Source organism: Onthophagus taurus, chromosome 3, assembly GCF_036711975.1.
Source record: "Onthophagus taurus isolate NC chromosome 3, IU_Otau_3.0, whole genome shotgun sequence".
NCBI lineage: Eukaryota > Metazoa > Arthropoda > Insecta > Coleoptera > Scarabaeidae > Onthophagus > Onthophagus taurus.
In genome coordinates this window covers 10,324,465-10,350,216 of record NC_091968.1, presented here as the reverse complement: position 1 = coordinate 10,350,216, position 25,752 = coordinate 10,324,465, and the positions used below count along the sequence as shown (strand labels likewise).

At 33.2% G+C, this 25,752-nt stretch overlaps 1 protein-coding gene across 12 annotated transcripts in view; it reads left to right on the top strand.

Moving 5' to 3' along the window:
• Positions 1-13,999, top strand: part of LOC111419987 (pH-sensitive chloride channel 1) — a 115,103-nt gene extending 101,104 nt beyond the window's left edge. For 2 of the 12 annotated variants that reach the window (XM_071194833.1, XM_071194838.1), the window contains 5 exons: positions 131-283; positions 5,226-5,440; positions 6,741-6,794; positions 7,146-7,253; positions 13,699-13,964. In XM_071194833.1, coding sequence (XP_071050934.1) covers positions 131-283; positions 5,226-5,440; positions 6,741-6,794; positions 7,146-7,253; positions 13,699-13,866 — 698 coding nt within the window. In that variant the 3' untranslated portion in view covers positions 13,867-13,964. Of the gene's footprint in view, positions 1-130; positions 284-5,225; positions 5,441-6,150; positions 6,202-6,740; positions 6,795-7,145; positions 7,254-13,698 lie in introns of all 12 variants that reach the window. The other 10 variants (XM_071194834.1, XM_071194839.1, XM_071194837.1 and 7 more) reach the window with 7 other exon arrangements.
• The last annotated feature ends 11,753 nt before the right edge of the window (positions 14,000-25,752 follow it).

Sequence of the window (25,752 nt, the reverse complement as noted above, 5' to 3'; positions counted from 1 at the left end):
TCAATGCAGCACACATTTTTTAGACACATTTATTTATTTTTTTGTACAACACACATTTATTTAATGTAGAGAACAATAATTTTTGTTTAAAATAAAATAATACGTTGTTATTTATTTTTTTTTCTTTTAGGAAACTACAGTTGTTTGAAAGTCGATTTAAAATTTACTAGAGATAGAGCTTTTTATTTTACTACAGTATTCATACCGGGAATTATTCTGGTCACGTCCTCGTTTATTACATTTTGGTTGGAATGGAATGCTGTTCCAGCAAGGGTAATGATAGGTAAGTTAAAACATTTATATTTAAGTAAAAAAGTCAAAAGAACTAAAGACTTAATAAGAAATATTAAGCTGGCAAAAGACTAGATACTCCTAATGGAAGACTAAATCATTCATATAAAAGTTACTACATAACGAGAACTAGATTCTGCTGACAGAAGACTGGATATTGCTGGAAGAAGACTAAATATTGTGGACAGAACACCAGATAGTCCTAATGGAAGACTTGAAATTGTTAATAGAAGACCAAGTCTTTCCTATATATGTTACTTCCTACCGAGAACTAGATATAGCTGTTAGAAGACTAAATATTGCTGTCAGAAGACTAAATGTTGCTGGTAGGAGATTAAATATTACTGGTAAAAAAGTAGATATTCTTACTGGAAGATTAAATGTTACTAATAGAAGACTAAATCTTTTCTATAAATGTTACTACATACCGAGCACTAGAATATAAGTTACTTCGTACCGAGAACTACATACTGCTGAGAGAAGACTGGATATTACTATTAGAAAACTAAATGTTACTGCCAGACGGCTTAATATTGCAGGTAGCAGACTAAATATTGCTTTTAGAACACCAGATACTCTTAATGGAAGACTAGATATTGCTAATAGAAGACTAAATCTTTCTTATATAAGTTAGTTCCTACCGAGAACTAGATACTGCTATTAGAAGACTAAATATTGCTTCCAGACGGCTTAATATTGCTAGTATAAGACTAAATATTGCTGGCAAAACACTATATACTGCTAATGGAATACTAGATATTGCTAATAGAAAACTAAATCTTTCCTATATAAGTTACTTCAGAAGAACTGGATATTGCTGTTAAAAGCCTAAATATTGCTCCAAACGGCGTAATATTGCTGGTAGAAAACTAATTATTGCTGACAGAACATCAGATACTCTTAAGGGAAGACTAGATCTTGCTAATAAAAGACTAAATTTTTCCAATATAAGTTACTTCCTACCGAGAACTAGATACTGCTGAGAGAAGATTGGATATTGCTGTTAGAAGACTAACTATTGCTGCCAGACGGTTTAATATTGCTAGCAGAACATCAGATACTCTTAATGGAAGACATTGCGCAAACGAAAAAAAAAGACATTCTCTTATTGGAAATTGCGCAAACTGACGTTGCACAACATGTTATTATGCAAACAAGGTTACTCATACACTATACATAATTTGGATATTACTGTTAGAACACTAAATATTGCTTCCAGACGGCTTAATATTGTTAGTAGAAGACTAAATATTGCTGGCAAAACACTATATACTTCTAATGGAATACTAGATATTGCTAATAGAAAACTAAATGTTTCCTATACAAGTTACATCCTACCTAGGACTAGATACTGCTGATAGAAGACTGGATATTGCTGTTAGAAGCCTAAATATTGCTCCAAACGGCGTAATATTGCTGTTAGAAGACTACATATTGCTCCAGATGGCTTAATATTGCTGGTAGAAGACTAAATCTTTCCAATATAAGTTACTTCCTACTGAGAGCTAGATACTCCTGATAGAATGCTGGATATTACTGTTAGAAGATTAAATATTGCTAGCAAAACACTATATACTCTTAATGGAAAACTAAATCTTCCCTAGATAAGTTACTTCCTACCTAGAACTAGATACTGCTGATAAAAGTCTGGATATTGCTGTTAGAAGACTAAATATAGCTCCAAACGGGATAATATCGCTGGTAGAAGACTAATTATTGCTGGCAGAACACCAGATACTCCTCATGGAAGACTAGATATTGCTAATAGAAGACTAAATCTTTCCTATATAAACTACTACCTACCAAGAACTAGATATTGCTGGTAAATGATTGGATATTGCTGTTAGAAGACTAAATATGAAGACTAAATATGGCTGCCAGACGGCTTAATATTGCTGCTAGAAGAGTAAATATTGCTGGCAGAACACGAGATACTCTTAATGGAGAACTATATTTTGCTAATAGAAGATTAAATCTTTCCTATATAAGTTACTTCCTACCGAGAACGAGATACTGCTGACAGAAGATTGGATATTGCTGTTAGAAGACTAACTATTGCTGCCAGACGGTTTAATATTGCTAGCAGAACATCAGATACTCTTAATGGAAGACATTGCGCAAACGAAAAAAAAAGACATTCTCTTATTGGAAATTGCACAAACTGACGGTGCACAACATATTATGCAAACAAGGTTACTCATACACTATACATAATTTTATACAAACTGCAATTGCTTATGTTGTGTACGCATGGAAATATGCCGTCTACGGTAGCAGTATGTTTAGCTATAATAATTGTTGTTGCATCGGAAGATGGTGGTAGAAAAAAAAGGAACCATTGAGCATATATGGATAAAAGAGTGTTTAAAGAAAATATCACTTTTTAGCCACGCAAATCTTCTCAAAGAACTTACGTTGAGTACACTATTACACTATAATAATTATTTATATTACAAGTGGGCTAGAAACAAAATTACTCTACGAGTGTGGAGAATTGCACGACGAAGTCGTAGACCGAGTCGTGTAATCACACGAGTACTGTAATTATGCTCTAGCCCACGTGTGATATACAGCATTTTATCTACGACTGCTAAAAATTACTAAAAAATCAATTTCATTAAAAAAGTCTATTTGACATTTATAAAAATATTTTGAAATGATTGTTACAATTTTGAATTGTCAGTTTCATCAACATGTTTACTCATCTGGAATAAGTGTTTCGAAATGTAAAAACATAACAATTAATGTTTATAATAAATAGTATTGTTTCTCTGTAAGTAGATAGCACTTTTTCTTTTGTATTGTTGCTCGTTTCAATAAATTAAGTCTGTTCTGATTAGGCTAAAAATGCGTTACGTAATGAAACCAGTGCGGCAATGAACTTCATTACGTAACTCAAATCACCTCAAATGAGTGCGGTAATGATGACTTACCCAAGCAGTCGTAGATAAAAATTATTTACGAATAGATCCCACTACTTTTGATGAATTATTGGTCATGGTAACACCACATATACAAAAACAAGATACAATATTGAGAGAAGCAATATAACCACCTTCTACTAACACACATGAGAAGAAAATGTCGCTATTACACAATGTGTCGCACAAATCTCTTAGATAATGCAATTGGTTGCGCAACGCAACTAAATATGGCTGGCAGAACACCAGATACTCTTAATGGAACACTATACAGGTGTTTCGGTGACTCAGAGAACAAATGTAGTCACATATACTAGAGTGAAAATGATGACGATTCATATAAAAAAAAATTAGTAAAAGTCTTAAAATTTCAAAGATACAGGCCATCAAAGTTAAGAAATTTTAACACGTTTTTCCAAATATCTTAAACACTATTTAGAGTAAAGCGCTGAAATTTGGTACCGTATAAATAAATGTTATGTAAAATCGTTAGGCAATTTATGAGTTGGATCGGTCCGCGGGAACAATGCTATACAGGCTGTTCTTAAAGGTTGTTTGCTCAGAACTTTTTTATTCTATCATAACCCTAGATTTATTTTTTGCAGTTTCTAATACTAAATTTAGTTTAGAAACTTTTATTACTCTTAGATAATATTGATAAAAATAACCGTTTTGAAATGTTGGGTTCCGAATTCAATAATAGCACTAAAAAAAACGAAATCTAAGTTTTTGAACATTTCCTTTAGTATTTCTTATTACTTGTCTTGTTATTTTATCTATTTTTTTTATTATTCCTGTTAGTGTTGTCGTTTTTTTATTTATTTTTTGTTGATTTTTAATGTATTGTTTTTGGATTCTTTTATTAAACCAACTAAAACAAATTAAAAATGTGAGTTAGCTAAATCTACACTTGGACATGTTGCATACATAATAGTTATGACAGCTCAGTTCGATTTTTTTTTAGTGTTATTGAATTCGGAGCTTGACATTATTGCATTTAATACGAAAACGGTGGTTTTTATCAATATTCTCTAAGAGTGATAAAAGTTTCTAAACTAAATTTACTATTAGAAACTGCAAAAATAAATGTAGGGTTATAATAGAATAAAAAAGTTCTAAGCAAACAAACTTTAGGAACAGCCTCTATAGCATTGTTCCCGCGTACCGATCCAACTCAAAAATTGCTTAATGATTTTACGTGATATTAGTTTACACTGTACCAAAAGAAAAATCTTTGCAATTTGAGGATTTTTACTAATTTTTTTTACATGAATCGTCATCATTTTCACTCTAGTACATGTGGTTACATTTGTTCCCCGAGTCACCGAGACACCTGTATATTGCTAATAGAAGACTAAATCTTTCCTATATAAGTTACTTCCTACCGAGAACTACATACTGCTGACAGAAGAGTAATTATTGCTGTTAGAAGACTAACTATTGCTGTCAAACGGCTTAATATTGCTGATAGAAGACTAAATATTGCTGGTAGAAGACTAAATATTGCTGGCAGAACACTAGATACTCCTAATAGAAGACTGGATATTGCTAATAGAAAACTAAATCTTTCCTATGAAAGTTACTACATACTGAGAATTAAATACTGCTGACAGAAGACAGGATATTGTTGTCAGAAATCTAAACATTGGTACAATACTAAATATTGCTGGTATAAGATCAGATAGTCCTAAAGGAAGACTAGATACTATTAATAGAAGACTCAATACTGCTATCAGAATGTTATTGGAAGAATAATATCTCCCTATAAAACTTACTACTTATGAAGAACTAAATACTGCTGACAGAAGTCTGGATAGTACTTGCAGAACATTATATACTGCTGGCAGATGAATAAATACTGTTAATGGAACACTAAATATTGTTTGTAACAAAGTAGATACCTACTGATAATAAAAGATTGTACACTGCTTGCAGAATATTTGATTCTGATTGCTTGATTATAGTATAATCTAACGGTGTTTATAAAGAGCATAATTTTTTTTATTATTTTAGGTGTAACAACAATGCTCAACTTTTTCACAACATCAAACGGTTTCCGTTCAACGTTGCCGGTCGTTTCTAATTTAACGGCGATGAACGTTTGGGACGGTGTTTGCATGTGTTTTATTTACGCGTCACTTTTGGAGTTTGTCTGCGTAAATTACGTCGGAAGAAAAAGGCCTTTGCATAACGTCGTTTATCGACCCGGAGAAAATCCAGTTATTCAGGTAAATTTCTTTTCTCATATTCAAATTTCAAAAAAATTTCAAGTAATAAATTATAGTTCTTTATTTATTATTTAGTAATTTTTACAACTTTTTAGAATACTTATTAGAGAACTTTTTAAAAGTACGATATTTAGAAAGAGGTTAGGTCAAATTTTATTCAAAAATACAATTAATAAATTTGCGTTCCCATTTCCGTCCGATTGCATTCTAATTTGTTGGTTTTAAATGTTTTTTATTATTTTTTTTTAATATACATACACCTCGATTTTTGCAAAACTCTATCTTTCTTCCAAACTTTCTAACTTTGCATGAATTTTTATTTAGTGCATGATGTTATTTTCAAAAGTATACAAAATTTATTAGCGCCATCTATTATCTTAATTGTATTCGATTCTATGGATTGAGTCGCGCCATCTATTGCTTTTAAAGACAATTTAGTTTTAAAAATACTTTTGGGAATAAAATAAAAAAACACATTTTGTTTATTTAATCTTCATTTATTTAATTTTAATTTATTTTAACAATTATAAAACTTCCTTCACTTTGTTTGGTGTTGTTTGCAATACTATAACAGCGTGTAGGAAACGAAACAGAATTAACAAACAATTTTTTAATAATTAATCTTAATTAATTGATTGGTGCGATAAAAATTTTCCAATTTCCTCACTTTTTCTTTTGACAAAAAAACAATGTCTTGATTAATGTTACAGCGATTACCCGCTGTTCTCAGTCGGATAGGCATAATCTTGGCCAGTCCCTTGGTAAGCCAACGGTTTATTCTCATCCTTCCCTTTTCCCTTTAAATTCTAAATATTTGAAACCTTTTATTATTGAAAAACATATACATATTTATATATATTTAATAAATTTGGAGCACCCATAAAAAAATCTACCGCTATTTAAAAATAAAATTAGAAAGAAAACGATATTTTTAATTTAAACATAAAATCCGAATCGTATTGAAGAAAAATATCGTTTTTTTTTGTTATTAACTGCATGCTTAGAGCTTTGTTCTTTCGCTTACACTCCAAAATAAATAAAAATAACAAAAAATAATCACTTTTGATGAGAAGCTTTTTTCGCTTTTAATAAAGCTTTTAGAGCTGTGCTTATTCTAATTCTCACAACATGAATACAATTTTTTTTTCGAAGTAAAAATATGTGATTATCATTACTTAAATTAATTAGAAGAAAATCGTTGAAATTGCAAAATAAGTTATAAATTGATTTTATTATTATTATTTATTGTGTTGATTATTTATGTTTTTATTATTTTTTATTTAAATTAATATTAAAATAGGGGCCGATTCAACAAGAACAATTATCAAGGTTTTGTGAACGACCTGTAGCTAGTGTAAGTTTAATTTATTTAAACCAAAAATTATTACTAATTATTATTTTATTAATTTAAATTTAACAACTAAAAAGAAATTAATCCCTTTTTAAACACGATATTTTTGCTTGCACGTGGAAGTAGTTACAAAAAAAAATTTTTATAACAACTAATTTCATAATAATAATCCGGGTTGGTATTATTATTCTTATTAATTTTTATTTTTTATTTTGGTAAGCTTTAGTTCGGCCTATAATAGCTTTATTATCTTAAAAAATAAAATCGTTTTGGTGATGGGCTTTCGTTCTAAAAAACCGTCTTCGTGTTTTTTCTTTTTCTTTGTTCGTCTCCGACAACAAAAAAAAATAACAGAGCGACAAGAAAAGGGACACCGCCGTGGTGACCAACGAGATCGTCTCTTGTACAGCTTGCGGACCAAATCCCTGCACGCACACTGCTAATAATGGATGTACAACAGAGGTAAAACACAAAACGAATATTTTAAATTATACGATTAACTTTTACGTTGTTTTTTTTAACATATTAACTGGTTTTTATGTTTTACATTTTATAAAAAATCAAGTAATTCACCCTTTGTCTGAAAATATGCTATGCTATTAATATGATACTTATAGAATACTTAATGCCCTAAATTGGCACGATAAGAAGCAGTACTGTTCACAGGGAAATTAAAATTTTCTTCTTTTTAAAAATGTTATTAACAAAAATTGTTTATAATTTGATTGTAAACAGATATTGATTATAGACAATTTTAATCTAATGAGGATAATCATATATTATACAACAAGACGATCGAAAATACTCGATAATACGAGACGTATTGCCTGTTTTTTAAGGCAATACGTCGAGATTCGAGTATTTTCGATTGTCGTGTTGTATATGGCTAGACTATTTCATGAATAAAAAATATACATATTTTTAGAATTTTTATATTTTTTTAATAAATTACATTGATTGTTATGGAAACATGCATGGATGTCTCGAAATTAATTAAATGTCAAACAAACGATAATACAAAGGTTCGTATTATCGTTCTCCATGGTTACGGCCAAATAACCGCTGAAATACTCGCAATTGCGGAAAACCGCGAATTCTTATTGGCTGTTAACGAAATGAATAAAATAGTCTCAAAAATACAGTTTTCTGTGACAGTATACATCGCTACCTAGTGGAGATATCAAAAACTTTTATTAAAATAATCGAGTTGAAATTAAATTTCAAATCAAAGTTGTATCAAACATTTTTCGATTAAAACAACATGTCGTCAATTGCTGTGACATTTAATGGACCATACTGTTCACAGGGAAATTAAAATTTTAGTATTCTTAAAAATGTTATTGACAAAAGTTGTTTCTAATTTAATTATAAACAAATATTGTTTACAAAAAATTTTAATACGATCAATGATTATTAAGTTAACCTCAAAAATATAAATTTATAGCAGTATACAGCGCCACCTGTTGGAGATGTGAAACAGTTTTATTAAAATAATCGATTTGAAATCAAATTTTAACTCAAAGTTGTATTAAACATTTTTCGATTAAAACAACATGTCGTCAATTGCTGTGCCATTTAATGGACCATACTGTTCACAGGGAAATTAAAATTTTTTGTATTTTAAAAAATGTTATTAATAAAAGTTATTTCTAATTTGATTGTAAACAAATATTCTTTACAAAAAATTTTAATACGATCAATGATTATTAAGTTAACCTCAAAAATATAAATTTATAACAGTATTCAGCGCCACCTATTGGCGATGTGAAACAGTTTTATTAAAATAATCGAGTTGAAATCAAATTTCAAATCAAAGTTGTATCAAACATTTTTCGATTAAAACAACATGTCGTCAATTGCTGTGACATTTAATGGACCATACTGTTCACAGGGAAATTAAAATTTTTAGTATTTTAAAAAATGTTATGAATAAAAGTTGTTTCTAATTTGATTGTAAACAAATATTGTTTACAAAAAATTTTAATACGATCAATAATTATTAAGTTAACCTCAAAAATATAACTTCATAGCAGTATACAGAAATTAAAATTTTAGTATTTTTAAAAATGTTATTGCCAAAAGTAGTTTCTAATTTAATTATAAACAAATATTGTTTACAAAAAATTTTAATATGATCAATAATTATTAAGATAACCTCAAAAATATAAATTTATAACAGTATACAGCGCCACCTGGTGGAGATGTGAAAAATTTTTATTAAAATAATCGATTTGAAATCAAAGTTGTATCAAACATTTTTCGATTAAAACAACAGTCGTCAATTACTGTGACATTTAATGGACCATACTGTTCACAGGGAAATTAAAATTTTAGTATTTTAAAAAATGTTATTAACAAAAGTTGTTTATAATTTTATTATAAACAAATATTGTTTACAAAAAATTTTAATACGATCAATAATTATTAAGATAACCTCAAAAATATAAATTTATAACAGTATACAGCGCCACCTGGTGGAGATGTGAAAAAGTTTTATTAAAATAATCGATTTGAAATCAAATTTCAAATCAAAGTTGTATCAAACATTTTTCGATTAAAACAACAGTCGTCAATTACTGTGACATTTAACGGACCATACTGTTCACAGGGAAATTAAAATTTTAGTATTTTTAAAAATGTTATTGATAAAAGTTGTTTCTAATTTAATTATAAACAAATATTGTTTACAAAAAATTTTAATACGATCAATAATTATTAAGATAACCTCAAAAATATAAATTTATAACAGTATACAGCGCCACCTGGTGGAGACGTGAAAAAGTTTTATTAAAATAATCAATTTGAAATAAAATTTCAAATCAAAGTTGTATCAAACATTTTTCGATTAAAACAATATGTCGTCAATTGCTGTGACATTTAATGGACCATGCTGTTCACAGGGAAATTAAAATTTTAGTATTTTTAAAAATGTTATTGACAAAAGTTGTTTCTAATTTAATTATAAACAAATATTGTTTACCAAAAATTTTAATACGATCAATAATTATTAAAATAATCTCAAAAATATAAATTTATAACAGTATACAGCGCCACCTGGTGGAGATGTGAAAAAGTTTTATTAAAATAATCGATTTGAAATCAAATTTCAAATCAAAGTTGTATCAAACATTTTGCGATTAAAACAACAGTCGTCAATTACTGTGACATTTAATGGACCATACTGTTCACAGGGAAATAAAAATTTTAGTATTTTTAAAAATGTTATTAACAAAAGTTGTTTATAATTTTATTATAAACAAATATTTTTTACAAAAAATTTTAATACGATTAATGCTTATTTTTACGATTAATATAAATTTATAACAGTATACAGCGCCACCTGGTGGAGATGTGAAAAACTTTTATTAAAATAATTGATTTGAAATCAAATTTCAAATCAAAGTTGTATCAAACATTTTTGTATTAAAACAACATGTCGTCAATTGCTGTGACATTTAATGGACCATACTGTTCTGGACCACAAAGAAATTAAAATTTTGTTATTTTTAAAAATGTTATTAACAAAAGTTGTTTGTAATTTGATTGAAAACAAATATTGTTTACAAAAAATTTTAATATTATCAATAATTGTTAAGATAACGTCAACAATATAACTTTACAGCAGTATACAGCACCACCTAGTGTAGATGTGAAACAATTTTATTAAAATAATCGATTTGAAATCAAATTTCAAATCAAAGTTGTATCAAACATTTTTCGATTAAAGCAACAGTCGTCAATTGCTGTGACATTTAATGGACCATACTGTTGACAGAGACATTAAAATTTTAGTATTTTTAAAAATGTTATTGACAGAAGTTGTTTCTAATTTAATTATAAACAAATATTGTTTACAAAGAATTTTAATGCGATCAATAATTATTAAGATAACCTCAAACATATAAATTTATAACAGTATACAGCGCCACCTGGTGGAGATGTGAAACAGTTTTATTAAATTATTTTATTAAAATAATCGATTTGAAATCAAATTTTAAATCGAAGTTGTATCAAACATTTTTCGATTTAAACAACAGTCGTCAATTGCTGTGACATTTAATGGACCATACTGTTCACAGGGAAATTAAAATTTTAATATTTTTAAAAATGTTATTGACAAAAGTTGTTTCTAATTTAATTATAAACAAATATTGTTTACAACAAATTTTAATACGATCAATAATTATTAAGTTAACCTCAAAAATATAAATTTATAACAGTATACAGCGCCACTTGGTGGAGATGTGAAAAAGTTTTAGTAAATTAATCGATGTGAAATAAAATTTGTATCAAACATTTTTCGATTAAAGCAACATGTCGTCAATTGCTGTGACATTTAATGGACCATACTATTCACAGGGAAATTAAAATTTTAGTATTTTAAAAAATGTTATTAACAAAAGTTGTTTATAATTTTATTGTAAACAAATATTGTTTACAAAATATTTTAATACGATTAATGATTATTAAGATAACCTCAAAAATATAAATTTATAACAGCATACAGCGCCACCTGGTGGAGATGTGAAACAGTTTTATTAAAATAATCGAGTTGAAATCAAATATCAATTCAAAGTTGTATAAAACATTTTTCGATTAAAACAACATGTCGTCAATTACTGTGACATTTAATGGACCATACTGTTCACAGGGAAATTAAAATTTTAGTATTTTTAAAAATGTTATTAATAAAAGTTGTTTATAATGTGAATGTAAACAAATATTGTTTACAAAAAATTTTAATACGATCAATAATTATTAAGATAACCTCAAAAATACAATTTTTCAGCGTCACCTAGCAGAGATATTAAAATTTTTTATTAAAATAATCAATTTTAAATCACATTTTAAATTATATTTATATGAAACACTTTTTAATGTCATGAATTGCTATGATATATAATATATGTATACAGGGTGTTCCATCTCAGACGAGCCACCCCGTATATTTCTTATCCCATAGCGATTAGAAAAGTTTCCCGAAACCCGTCGAATGATTTTGTTTGGGGGACATCTTTTGACGTCATTTGAGGCTTGAACGAGCAACCCCCTAAGAGGGGGTGCTTCAACCCCTCAAGGACAATTTGAACATTTGATTTAAAAACGCAGATTTGATTTTTTGATTGTGATAAATAAAACAACATGATAAAACAATTCAATTTTTTTATTTATAACCAAAATATTCAAGGTTGCTCATTTGAGCTAAAAAGTTTTTAGCGAAAACGGTTCATCAAATTTACGTTTTTCATACACCGTTGTAAAGAGGCTTCCAAGACCTTTCAAATGAAGTATCACTCAACCCCTCTCCCCTATTCAATTTTGAGGGGTTGAAGCACCCCCTCTTAGGGGGTTGCTCGTTCAAGCCTCAAATGACGTCAAAAGATGTCCCCCAAACAAAATCATTCGACGGGTTTCGGGAAACTTTTCTAATCACTATGCCATAGTGATTAGATTTCGCTAGGGTTTGCTCCAGGTACATCGTTTAAAAATTGTAGTCGAAATAAAAGGCTTAAATGGCCCAAAACGATGATTTATTCATTTAAATGAGTGCTACACGTGTTTCGCCCCTTCTACAGGCTTCGACAGGCACGACTACGAAAGAAAAATCATATAAATAGAAGTGAACTTAGAGCTAGGTCTTAAATCTAATGTTGAAGCAATGAAGAAATAATTACCGTCAATAGTTTTACGACAATCTTGAGGGAGTTTGTTTTGTTTTCAACATGTTCTCGTTTGATTATTATGATTGTGTGTTATCGAAATTTCAATGTATGAGGCAGAGTTGTTATTATTTTTAAGCCTATCTGTTCCGCAAAAGCACCGAGAAGAACTACCCAATCAAAGTTCCAATTAGATTTTATTCTTTTTCCACAATACCATTTATCAAATGTCAAAATTGTAAAAACTCGTTGAAGTTGTCAATGTGAAGGTTTATATCCGTGTGTTTCTCACGTTTTACTTAACCTCAAAATGTCCACTAATAGTAGTTTGGGTCATAAAATATTATTAAAGTTCCAAAAATTATCCAAATATGATGGCGAAATGTTGAATATCTGTTTTGAGTTTGTAAGGATGTTGAAATTATTGAGCGAAGAACTAATTAATCTTTTTGTTATGAGTCGTACCTTCTAGTGTGATTGATGGTGGTGGACTGAGGAAGTAATATGTAAAGATGTACGTTATTGTCGGTTGGAATTGGCATTTAGCGGGAAAATTTATTTCTTCATTGCTTCAACATTAGATTTAAGACCTAGCTCTAAGTTCACTTCTATTTATATGATTTCGTAGTCGTGCCTGTCGAAGCCTCTAGAAGGGGCGAAACATGTGTAGCACTTATTTAAATGAATAAATCATCGTTTTGGGCCATTTAAGCCTTTTATTTCGAATAGTGATTAGAGGTCGGCAACAGGCGGACCACGGTCCGTATACGGACCGGGGAAGTTCGAATCTCGGACCGCCAAATATTCTTAAATACAGCTTGTCAAATCTAGGAAGAGACGTGGAAATGTAAGAAATAAGAACCGCCTTCGATGCGCAGTAATTCGTTAAGTCACACCCCTCACAAACTTCATTTTTACGAAGTATTTGGAGCTGTTCACTTGGAATGACCTGCATAGGAAAAAAATTTTCTGGACCTCCATAAAAAATTTTACACCGAATCCGGACCCCACTGAAAACTACTTGCCGATCCCTGCACTATGGGATAAGAAATATACGGGGTGGCTCGTCTGAGATGGAACACCCTGTATAATGGACCGTACTGTTCACAGGAAAAATAAAATGTTATTATTTTTAAAAATATTTGTAAGAAATTAACTTCTAATTAATATATACCATATTTTCAGGCAAAAATTTTTATTAGCACATTTTTAGCTAGATTAATATCTAATTCGTAAAAAAATATTAGACTCCAACTTTACAGGTTCATAAAAAAGAACCACCACATCCAATTAGAGTTGCGAAAACGATCGACGTTATTGCAAGGATAACGTTTCCTTCAGCGTTTTCAGTTTTCCTTATATTCTTCTTTTACCATTATAACAGCGTGGATACTTCAGCACCGGAAGAAGAATAGTTTTTTAAGCGCAAAAATTGACGACCAAAAAGAAAAACAATTTTTTGGTTTTCCGTTTTTTGAACAAGCCAAAAATTTCCTTTCTTGATTTTCTTATATTTTCTTTTCGCGGCTGTGAAGACGGTGTCTCGCTAAAAAAGAAAAAAAACAATGCTAACATATCAACAGATCTTTTTCTATTTACACGTTAAACAAATAAGTTAAATAAAAAAAAAATGCTAATGATATAATAAGTATTTCTAATTGAAAGAGATAAATTTATTTAAAACGAAGAAAGATAGGATATTGTAAATAATTAATTATAAAAGAAATTTAAGTTTTATTTATTTTTGTTTATCCCGCTAAGTGCATTATTAAAAAATTTGAAAATTTGCCATTTTTATTAAAAAAGAATCCCTTGTGATATTAAAAAAAAATGGATGTTATGAAAAGAAGTTTAACCAATTTTATTTCATAGATGATTTAAAAAAAAGACATTCCACAATAATCCACATCGAAATCTTATTTTTTGTTTTATTATTTAAATAGTGCATAGAATAAAAAAAAAACGTTATATATTAATTTTAAACGCATCAAGGAATTCTTATGACAAAAAAAAACTTGTATTAAAAGTAAAAAGGTAAATAAAAGTATTGTAGGGCGGAAATGAGGCACATTTTAGGGCAATTCTGTGATCAGCTTGTACCAATTATCGTTGTTAATTGTACTCGTAAAAAGAATTTATACGAAATAATTAATTGTAACTAAAAAAAAATGATTGTGAGCTTTAATTAATTTCGTTTTGAAAGAATTAATCGGGTTTTGCGAGCGCTGAATTCAATTTAGAAAAAATTCTTAGGATAAAAAATTATATAATCTTTAAGAATTAATTAATTATGGATTTTTAATCGATTTTTTCTATAGAAATTAAGAAGCACAACGCATTGTAGGGGAAAGATTTTTTATATAAAGAAAACAGCAATTTAAGCGTATTTATTCATTAATTACGAAGTAATAAAATATCGTCAAGTAATAAAATAATTAACCTTACTAATAATTAACGATGTGGGGTAAAAATTAAAGATTCCTTCTTTCTTAATTTATTTTCACTTCATATTTTGCACCTTAATAAAAATAATTATTTCTTTTCGGATTGTTCAATCGAATTTAATCAATCCAAACCGTGTTATAGGCTAGTCATTAATAATTATTGTCAATAAAGTGAATATTTAAAAGGAACCCTCGCAAACCTCAAAGAAAATTGAATTTATTTGTTTAAATTTAAAAGAGATTGTTGGAATATTCATTTTTGTTATTGTTGAATTATTTTTTTTAAAAAAAGTTGTATATTTAAGGTCGATTATGTAATAATTATGTAAATCGTGCCTTTTTGTTGTTGTAAATAACCCGTTTTTAAATTTGTCATCACTGAGTACCATTTAATAAAAATACTTCGAATTTTTCCTGCCAAATCAACATGTTTTATTTCAAAAAGTACCCTGTACCTCCAAGGATATATGAATTACCCAAAATCCACAAACCAGATGTCCCACTACGCCATAATAATAATAATAATAACTTTATTGTGTTTCTGAGAATGAGAATATTTCTCAAACAGTGAGCATCTGGCAGAGCATCGTTTATTTGTGACTTAGTGATTTGTTTGGTGTGTGTTTATTTGCGACTTGTGTTTGTTTGGTGAATTGTTTGTTGTGTTTACGGTGGAAAAACCAGTATTTGTGGCGCTAAAATGGTTTGCAATATAAACAATTTCTGTTAAGTTTGTGGCCATTTCACACCACAACAGATAAAGCATGGCTCTTTGAGTGAAGAATTTAAGTTCGCATACGAGAAATACTTCAACCAACCAGTTATTTCCGACGTGACTTAGGTTCCCAATGTGGTTTGCAAGAAATGTTACAGTGACCTCTTGAATTGGATGCATAGAAGAATAAAAAGTTTGTCGTTCGGCGTGCCAATGATCTGGACGGATCCGATTAATCACGACCCATCTGTTTGTTACGCGTGTGTGAATTCTGGTAGTGGAATGAACAGGAAGAAAATGAGGAGTAAAGTGTATTTGAGTGTCCCAAGTGCTCAAATACCATTGCCACACACAGAAAACATTCCAGTGCCAAAACCACCGAGCCCGGACGTGTTATCGGGTATTACTTTTTCAACCCACTTGAGTGATACTTTTTCATTGTATGAACCAGTAGCAACTGTATCAACTGGGCCAATTTTGGTTACTCAAAATCAGCTGGAGTCCATCGTTGCGAAGTTAGGACTATCGCAACGTAAGTCGAAACAGTTAGCTAAATTTCTAAATTCGAACAACCTGTTGGCACCTGAGACAAAAGTCACAGCATATAGGCATCGACAATCCGCACTGCAAAAATGTTTCACTGTGAATGAGGAGCAAACATCGGCATACTGCAAGGATGTCGACGGTCTCATGAGAGAAATGGACATCCTATACAGACCAAATGAGTGGAGACTGTTTATTGACAGCTCCAAAATAAGTTTGAAAGCGGTGTTGCTCCATCAAACAAACACGAAACCATCGGTACCAATCGCCTACAGCATTGAAACGAAAGAAACCTACGATGCATTAAAAAGAATACTGCAAAATGTTGATTATGGCAAACATTAATGGCGGATATGCTGTGACTTGAAGGTTGTTGCAATTCTTCGCGGATTGCAATCGCGGTTTTATCTGCGATTGGGACTCCAGATATAAAGGCGACCAATATACAAACCACACATGGCAGAGCAGAGAATCGAGGAAACACGTAAATGCCAATGTCATTCAAGATCCTTTGGTGCCACAAGACAAAGTTATATTACCTCCACTTCACGTGAAACTTGTGCGACGACCTATCCTGGTTCGGTCCTAGGAAAAGGGGTCTTGGTGCCCTGTTATGTGTTTGGGATGTTAACGGTCTCGGGCGCCACCTTATGTTTAGAGAGTTAAGGAACTCTTTCGCCTCCAGGTAACTTTTGGGGGTTACAGTCGGAGATCCAGGGATTCGGTATGGGAAAGAAGAAAACAAGAAAAATTCGGAAAACAAATAACTATCAATTTTATTAATAATAAAATAAACAAATAGGAGGGCAGTTTATTGCTTTGTGACCACGGTCGGAGAATGGGAACGGTGGGAATAAATTGACAAGACTTTGACTTTATAATAAACGAGTTTAAATTAAACAAATAAAAAAAAATGAGGCGGAGGTATGGGATACACCTGGAAACCTTCCTAAGGTGCAAAGGAACGGAATACTCGAAGAACCTTCCAAGAGTATTAAGGTTGGGACAAAATGTACAACAATTAATGAAAGTTAACAAAAATAAAATCAAAGTCTTTCAAAATAAATCGGACTTACGGTAAAATTGAAATACGGATATTTCTAAGAAAAAAATTAGCGGGTGTCTTCGGAACTGTTGAAGTTGTCGTAGATGGAACTGATGAAGAACTGTTTTAGGACTGTCGAAGCTGTCGTAGAACTGATGACGAACTGTTGAAGGACTGTTGAAGAACTGTAACTTCGTTACACTTGGAATAGTCAAAAGTTTCCTGAAAACTGTGGCTAAGAGGCAAGAAGTTTATACGGTTTTGGCACAAATTTTCCCTCGACTTAGCGAAAGCAAATTGAAAGAAGGTATGAAACCTTAAATATTATTTTTTTCACAACAAAATGAGATATCAGATTGAGTATTTAAACGTAACATTAAAACTTTCTCCTTTAAAGGCGTTGTGAATAGTCCAGACATTCGAAAACTGGTGAAAACTGAAGAATTCGACAATGTTTTAATTGACAACGAATTGACTGCTTGTCGTTTCATAAAAGAGGTCATTGAGGGCTTATTAGGGAAACATCGGTCTGAACACTATCAACGTTCTGTGCATACAATGTTGGATGCGTTCTCCAAAATTGGTGTTAATACACTGTTGGACATAATTCCCGAGCACACCTTATATAATCTGAACGCGTGAAGATAAATCCATGATATTTGCGGAGCACAAAGGTTTACTGTAGACGAGTTTATTCATCCAGTTTCGAGTTGTTCCGTCGCGGCATTATTGACTGAGCCGCTCTTCCAAGTGGAACATTCCGTCGTTATGGAGACCGAAGTGGATGGAAAATACCGGTCGTTGTTAGTGTGGTGTGAAGAATCACAATCTTATCGTACTCTGTGCGCAATGGATGGGCGATTGCGTTACTTAAGCGAGTTTGAGCGAGGAATGTTTGAGGGTATGCACATTGAGGGTGTATCGTTCTGTGAAATTGCGCGTCGTCTCGAGCGGTCGTTATCGGCAGTGCAACGGGCATGGCGAGAATGGTCTGAGGTAGGACATAGGTACCTACAGCCGCGGCCGGGACGGCCCTGCGCGACCCCAGCACACGAGGATCGCACTTTTATGCTCAGCGCTTTAGCGTCGTGTGCGTCCTCCTCAAGGCAACTTGGAGCTGTTTGGCCACCGGCAGGAGAAGGCGCACTCACTACGCGAACTGTATGGCGGCGTTTGGTAGATAGTGGACTGCGCGCGCGTCGTACGATACAGCGGATTCCAGTAACACCCGAGCACCGCAGCATACGTCACGAGTGGGTCGACGCTAGGCATTAGTAGGTTGCCGAGTAGAGAGACATTTTGTTTTCCGACGAATCAAGATTCGAATTGTGCACCGGTGATGCGCGAATTTTAGTTCGTCGGAGACGTGGTGATCGTCTACTCGAGCAGTGCGTGCAAGAATGCCCTATCCACCGACAACCGAGCATTATGGTATGGGGTGCTATTATACATGGTGGACGTACACATCTGCTGCGTGTATAGCAGACCATGACGGATCGTAGATGAGGTGCTACGGTCCGTTGTACTTCCCTACGTTCGGCGGCGCCCAGGTCTGCTATACATGCACGACAACTTCCGAACGCACATCGGGCGTATTGTACAGACCTTTGTGGAAGAGCACTGTATACGAATGCTTCCTAGGTCAGCTCGTTTTCCGGATCTGAATCCAATCGAACATGTTTGGGACATGACTGGTCGGAGACTTCTACGCTATCCGGCTTCCTCGGCTAACGTTGAGAAGCTATGGAGGCGAGTTAAGGTGGCATGGTTGGCCATCCCTCTTGCTACAATACAGCGACTTATAGACTCCATGCCACGTCGTGTAGCGATGGTACGCGAAGCTCACGGGGGATACTCTCGCTATTGATGTTTCTCCTCCCAGCAGAGTTGTGCCGCTCTCCTTGTGAGAGTAAGTTAAACTACTTTAGTACTACTTCCATACCAAATTTTATTGCGCTAGGCACACGCGTTCAGATTATACAGGGTGTGCGCGTGAATTATTTCCAACAGTGTATGTCGCTGAAAATTCACTATTTGCATCATCATCTAGATTACTTCGGTCGACAGTTAGCCACCGAGTCAGATGAACAAGGAGAACGTTACCACCAAGTAGCCGTGCCATTTGAAATGAGGTAATGTGATTAATTTTTTGTTGCATAGAAAACGGATTTTAATAAAAACAATTTACAGATATAGAGGAAAACAATCGAACACCCCCGGCGCATTCGCGAAAAATTTCAGGTAGCCATTAAAAAAAAATCCGAGCTAATAAAGTAAAACCCCGCGGGGATTTTATTAATCTATTGGTCTACTTTCATTTCCTGTTGGAGTCATTTGGAATGGAAGCGATGACCCGAAATTTGTTGCACTGTGAAATAAAAGAAAGAAAAGAGAAAACAAAATAATTAACATTATTAACACTTAACCTCATTCCTACGCTTATCCGTACCTAACATTGACAATTAAATTACACATTCTACATTTAAAAAGTCCTGAACACCGGTCTCGCTGAGACACCCTGTATATCAAAATCTTCCTCTGAGAGGTCGCGGTCCAGAAATTCCGAAGAGGAGTAAAAATCCGTTGCACGGGTACAACAAGCGACTGGCACAAGGCATGATATCCCGACCTCAGCACAACCCTCGACACATTATTGCTTAGAATTCGCACCACAAAGATGTTGCTACTCAAACGTCCACACAACCTATCTATGTAGTATCTATACAGTGGTGTTCCCAGTTTAAGGTAGGGTCGAGACGTACACCCAGGAAATCCACTACTTGTTTTCTGTCTGAGTCCACACCAGCGTTTCGAAGCGTGAAAACAACTTCCATACTTTTGCTTCTATTTAAATTTAATTTGTTACAGGCAAACCACTGTTCAGCCTCCGATCGCGCAATCTCAGATAAGGCAAGAGCATCCACCAAATTTGTACTTTTGTTAATAAGTGTGGTGTCATCTGCGTATAATATTACCGATGCACTAGTGATAGCATTCGGCAAATCATTTACGTAAATAAGAAAAAGCACCGGTCCTAGTATAGATCCTTAAGGAACCCCTATAGAAATATTTTTGGGTTCTGAATAATATCCATTGCAATAAACTACTTGCTTTCTATTAGTGAGATAAGATTCTATTAATCTAGCACTACTTTCATCAAAATTATATTTGTCCAATTTTTTTAACAAAAAACAATGGTTAACGCAATCGAAGGCCTTGCTGAGATCACAAAAGGTTGTGGATGTAAATTCTCCATTTTCGTAGCCATCCACCACCTGGCAGACAAAATCCACAATTGCATCCCTAGTAATGAGATTCTGTCGAAAACCACACTGACTAGGTGTGAATATGTTGTTTTTTTCAAAATGATTTATAATTCTATCCTTAATTTTTAGTGCAGAGAGCTCACCCTTCAGCACTCTGCAATTGCACCCGTATTTTTACAACTGTCCGTTAATAAATGCAAGCGATCTCTCATACTTTTCAGGTCATCAGTAAACCACTTAGCACCTTTTTTTCCACATGATTTTACTGTTTTTAAAGGGAATGCATTGCAGAAACCATAAAGGATGATCTCGAGAAACCTATCAAATTTCTGATAAGAAACGATAAGAAATCCCAATTGATTTCGCATACATCACTGTAGAAGGACCACTTTCCTATACTCGTCAATGGTCTATATATTTTGCCAAAGAATCTGTGTGAGGGCTTTCCAAGCGACACTGCAGGGAAATACTATAGTGATCCGAACATTTAAAGCCCACCTTCGCTGAAACACCATCATCTCCAAAGTTCACAAAAATATTGTCAACAGTTTGCACCACAGGTCAACCTGCTGATGATCTTCAGTTATTTCGCCCTATGACTTCGAATAATGACGTGGCTTCGATGCATTGGGATCTTGATGTCTTGGTGGAATGGTGCGATCGTAATCAGCTTGGGATTAATATAGAGAAGTATAATGCTATCACTTTTACATGTAGAACTACTCCTATCCCTTCATCCTACTGTATAGGTGGAATCTCCCTGCTTAAGTTGACTTACGTCAGAGATCTGGGAGTAACTTTTGATAGCAGACTATCGCTTCCTGTGCTGCGAGGATGCTTGGCTTTGTGCTCCGTACCTTAAGTTTATTAGAGGATTCTGCAATATACATAACGCCTTTTCGAGCGCTTGTTCCGCCGAGACTGGAGTATGGTTCAGTTATATGATCATCGCATTATATCTCGCATCGTCGTCTATTGGGGAGAATTCAAAAAAGGTTTTTAAAGTACCTTTCATTTCGCGTGGATGGAGTTCGTCGCACTGACTACCAATCTTTGTTGCAACGTCACCATTTTTCTTCACTTAACACTCGAACGGATGGTCTCGACGTTAAATTTATTATAAAGCTGGCGAGTGGTGAGACGGATTGTAACTAGTTACTCTTTTGCATCAACTTTAGTGTACCAAGCCACGCTACCCGATACAGCTATTTGAAGAATAGTAGAACCAACGTGCAGGATAACGCTCCGTTTCAGAAAATGTGCAGACTTGTAAACCTGAGAGACGATTACAATGTTTTCGCTTAGTGTTTAATTGATTCTTGTGTTGATGTAAGTTTGTATTTCTGTATAGTATAATATTCAGAAATATTGTGTATACAGAATTCACAAGATTCTCGCTAGAGATCCGGCACTACCCCTGGGCTCACTTAAGCGGCCTGTCGGTAGTTTTACGGACTTCAGCAAAGCCTCGTTAGAGCTTCTCATGCAGACCCACTTCCCAGGATGCTTGATGATGGGGGCTGATAATGCCTCAGCGAGCTATTCCTACATGACAAAGCAACCTTCGAATTCGGATTGGAGTGTGGCTAGAAAAGTCGTCACTTGCACATCCGTCGACCAAGCGATTCAAACGTTTAAGCCGATCAAATCGCCCGGAGAAGACAATATCTTTCCTGCTTTGTTACAGCAAGGAAGGTCACTATTGTTGCCTATTTTGGTAAAAATTTTTGCCTGGAAATATGTACCGGCAGAATCGACTATGGTATACTCGTTCCCTACTCCTAATGTCTTTCGACCCATCAGTTTAACGTCATTTCTGTTGAAAACTCTTGAAAAAGTACGGTGCCACTGATATTTGGTCCACTGAGTCGCCACTAGTACGCAAGCGGGATAAATCAGCAGAATTGGCTCTACACAACTTGGTTGGTAGAGTATCCAGTACGCTTCGGGATAAAGAAATCTTGGTTTGTGCGTTTCTGGATATAGAAGGTGCGTTCAAAAACGCAATACCACAATTTCTTGAAAAAGCTGCTCTTGACAGGGGAGTGGAAGCAACTATAGCGGGTTGGATCCGCAATATGCTTGATAGTAGTATAGTTTCCATAACCGATGACTTACTAGAATTAATCCGTAGACAAAGCTTGCCACCAAGTTCTTCGACCTTAACTAAGTCATGATTAATTTTGCTTTCAGCGTCTTCCATATCACAGTTTAAAGGAGTAGAACAGTTGAATATCATCAGCATAAAAGTATGGCATACAGTAATCCAAAACATTAGCGATCCCAATTGTAGATATCAGATATAACAGAGGACCCAAAATAGAGCCCTGTGGGACACCCGATATAACATCTACGGTATTGGATGTACCACCATTAAGTTTAACCAACTGCTTTCGTCCAGACAAATAACTTTGTACTAAATGAATCGAACCTAAAGATAAACCTATATAATGGAGCGCAGCCACTAAAGTATCATGATGTATTCTATCAAAAGCCTTAAAAAAATCCAAAAGTATTAAGATAGTAACCCGTTTGTCGTCAATTGCTTTGAAGATTTCATCCGTCACACCCAGAAGCGCAGTAGCGCTACTAAATCCCGGACGAAAGCCAGACTGGCAACTGGGCAACACATTATAATCATCAAGATGACAGCGAAGTCTGACCGCCATGACCCTCTCACAAACCTTGGATAATATAGGCAATATACTAATTGGCCTTAAGTCCCCCAATTCATGAGGATTTTGGGTTTTTGCAATTGGAGTTACCAGGGCGATCTTCCAAATATCAGGGAACACAGAACATTCAATGGACACACAACAAAGGGCAAAATTGTAGGACAACACATTAAAAGCATTTTAACACTTATGCCATCCATACCAACAGAGTTTGATTTGATACCACATAGAATATTGAAAATTTCAGTTTCATTTGTAAGAGAAAATGTTAGTTTTTCTGTAACTTGTGGAAGTATGTTATTCCAATAAAAGTTAATCAACTCAGCACTTCCCGTTGAATTAGTTTGAGTGCTGAGAAGGAAATTATTAATAGTATCAGCATCAAAACCAGTATCAGTCAATATTTGAGTCTTATTTTTGACAACACCCAATTTCCTAAAACTCATCCAAAGATCACGAGATGATCGCTCCTGAAACAATGTGTTTAAAAACGCCCGTTTTTCTCTCAGAATGGCCGAGTTAGTGTAATTACGTAGTTGTTTATAATACTGGAAGTGATTGGGACACCTGCTCTGGCGGAATCTACTATAAGCCTGATCACGAAATCCCATAAGGAGCTTGATGTTATCAGTCACCCAAGGGCAATAGTTTTTACGGATGGAAACAGTACGCAAGGGCGCATGACGATCAAAAAGATTATGAATTGAATCAACAAAAAATGCCACTTTATCATTAATGTCCTGAAATTGGAGTATCCGGCAGCAAATCCGCAGAAAACATGTCAGAATTAAGGTGTTTGAAATCACGAAATGTAAGTTTCGGGTATACATTTTTTAATGTTCCATGCATCCCGAGATCAACGAACACCAAATTATGATCTGCAATATCATGAATAGGTTGAACACCACTATTTTCAACAACTGCATCCTCAAAAACTATAACATGATCTATTAATGTAGCGGAACTATGGGTTATTCTTGTCGAGTCGGTTATAATTTGAAGAAGATTAAACTGCTCAATCAATGAAATAAATCGCGATGATTGGACACCATCCAGAGTTAGTAAATTAACATTAAAATCTCCAAGACAAACAAAAGAATCCGATTGAACAGCAAACGAAGAAAGGGCAGATTCAAACTCTGAAAGAAATGACGAAAAAGAGCAATCAGGCGGTCTATAGGCCACCCCCACGACCACAGACAATCCATTCGCTCGCACCTCCACCCACAAACTCTCCAAATTAGGTGTAATTTCACTAAGCAAAAAATCGCAACTTAAATCATTTTTAACATACATACCCACACCACCGCCCAGTCTGTCATGCCTACCCCTAAAAATGCTTTTATATCCTTCAATATGAAATAAATAAGTATCACAATTAGGATAAATGCGACCCTCCGAGATCGCAAGAATATCAAAATGCTCTCCCAGGTCTCAAAATTCACCCCAGGTGGCTATAATTATAGATCCACCTGGGGCATCTGTGATTGTGATGATGTGACCAGCATCCCAGATCGATTTCTGATCAAATTATATCGATAGCGGATGGGATAATATTTTATTGAAATTCAAAAGACATTGGTTTACAATTTATGTAACAGCAATACATATTATTTCTTCAAACTTTTTCTCGTATCAAAAGACATTGGTTTTCAATTTATGTAACAGTAATACATATTATTTCTGCAAAATTTTTCCCGTAATAAACTCAGATTTAGTTTTTTGCTTTCTCACTATTCTAATAACAAAAACTGTTTAATTTACAATTTATACGGCAATAATACATATTGTTTCTAGGATTTTTTCTTCATGTGATAAACTGAATCCGATACTTTTGCTTTCTCACTATTCTAATAACAAAAACTGTTTAATTTACAATTTATACGGCAATAATACATATTGTTTCTAGGATTTTTTCTTCATATGATAAGCTGAATCCGATACTTTATGTCGCTAGTCTAATATATAAAGATGAGAAATGTATTTTAAGTTAGTTTTAAACAACATGCCTTCATTCAGTGATGAAATTATTGCCTTTATATTTTCGGTATGCATGTTAATGCAGTTAGACGATGTAAGTAATATTTTAACGATTTTTATTCTTTTCGAATTGCAGCCACTAATAATACATCATTCTTTTAAATTTACAGGGGGTTATAGTATTAGTGGACAAAGAGGAGATGGATGACATCCTGAACACGGATGCCGGTCACATCATCACAATCACAGATGCCCCAGGTGGATCTATAATTATAGCCACCTGGGGTGAATTTTATTATGCGACATGTAAGTAATTTACACATATGAATATCAAACATAATTAATTCAATTTAATTTTTAGTTGTTCCATCACAATAAAAAACTAGTGCACGAGATATATTATTTACATTGTAATTTTTTTGTTTTAAAATGAATAATATATTTTTTAAATTGGGTTGATTGTTAAATTGTATTATTTCCGAAATATTCCTAAGTTCCTGCGCCCGCGTATTCAAGCGTCACAAAAAAATTTTATAATTTGTATTATTTTTTTAATTCCTTAATATTAATTATACAATAGCATTTCATTTAGGTCAATTATTCGATTGGTCAGCATTATTGCAGCCGCTATGT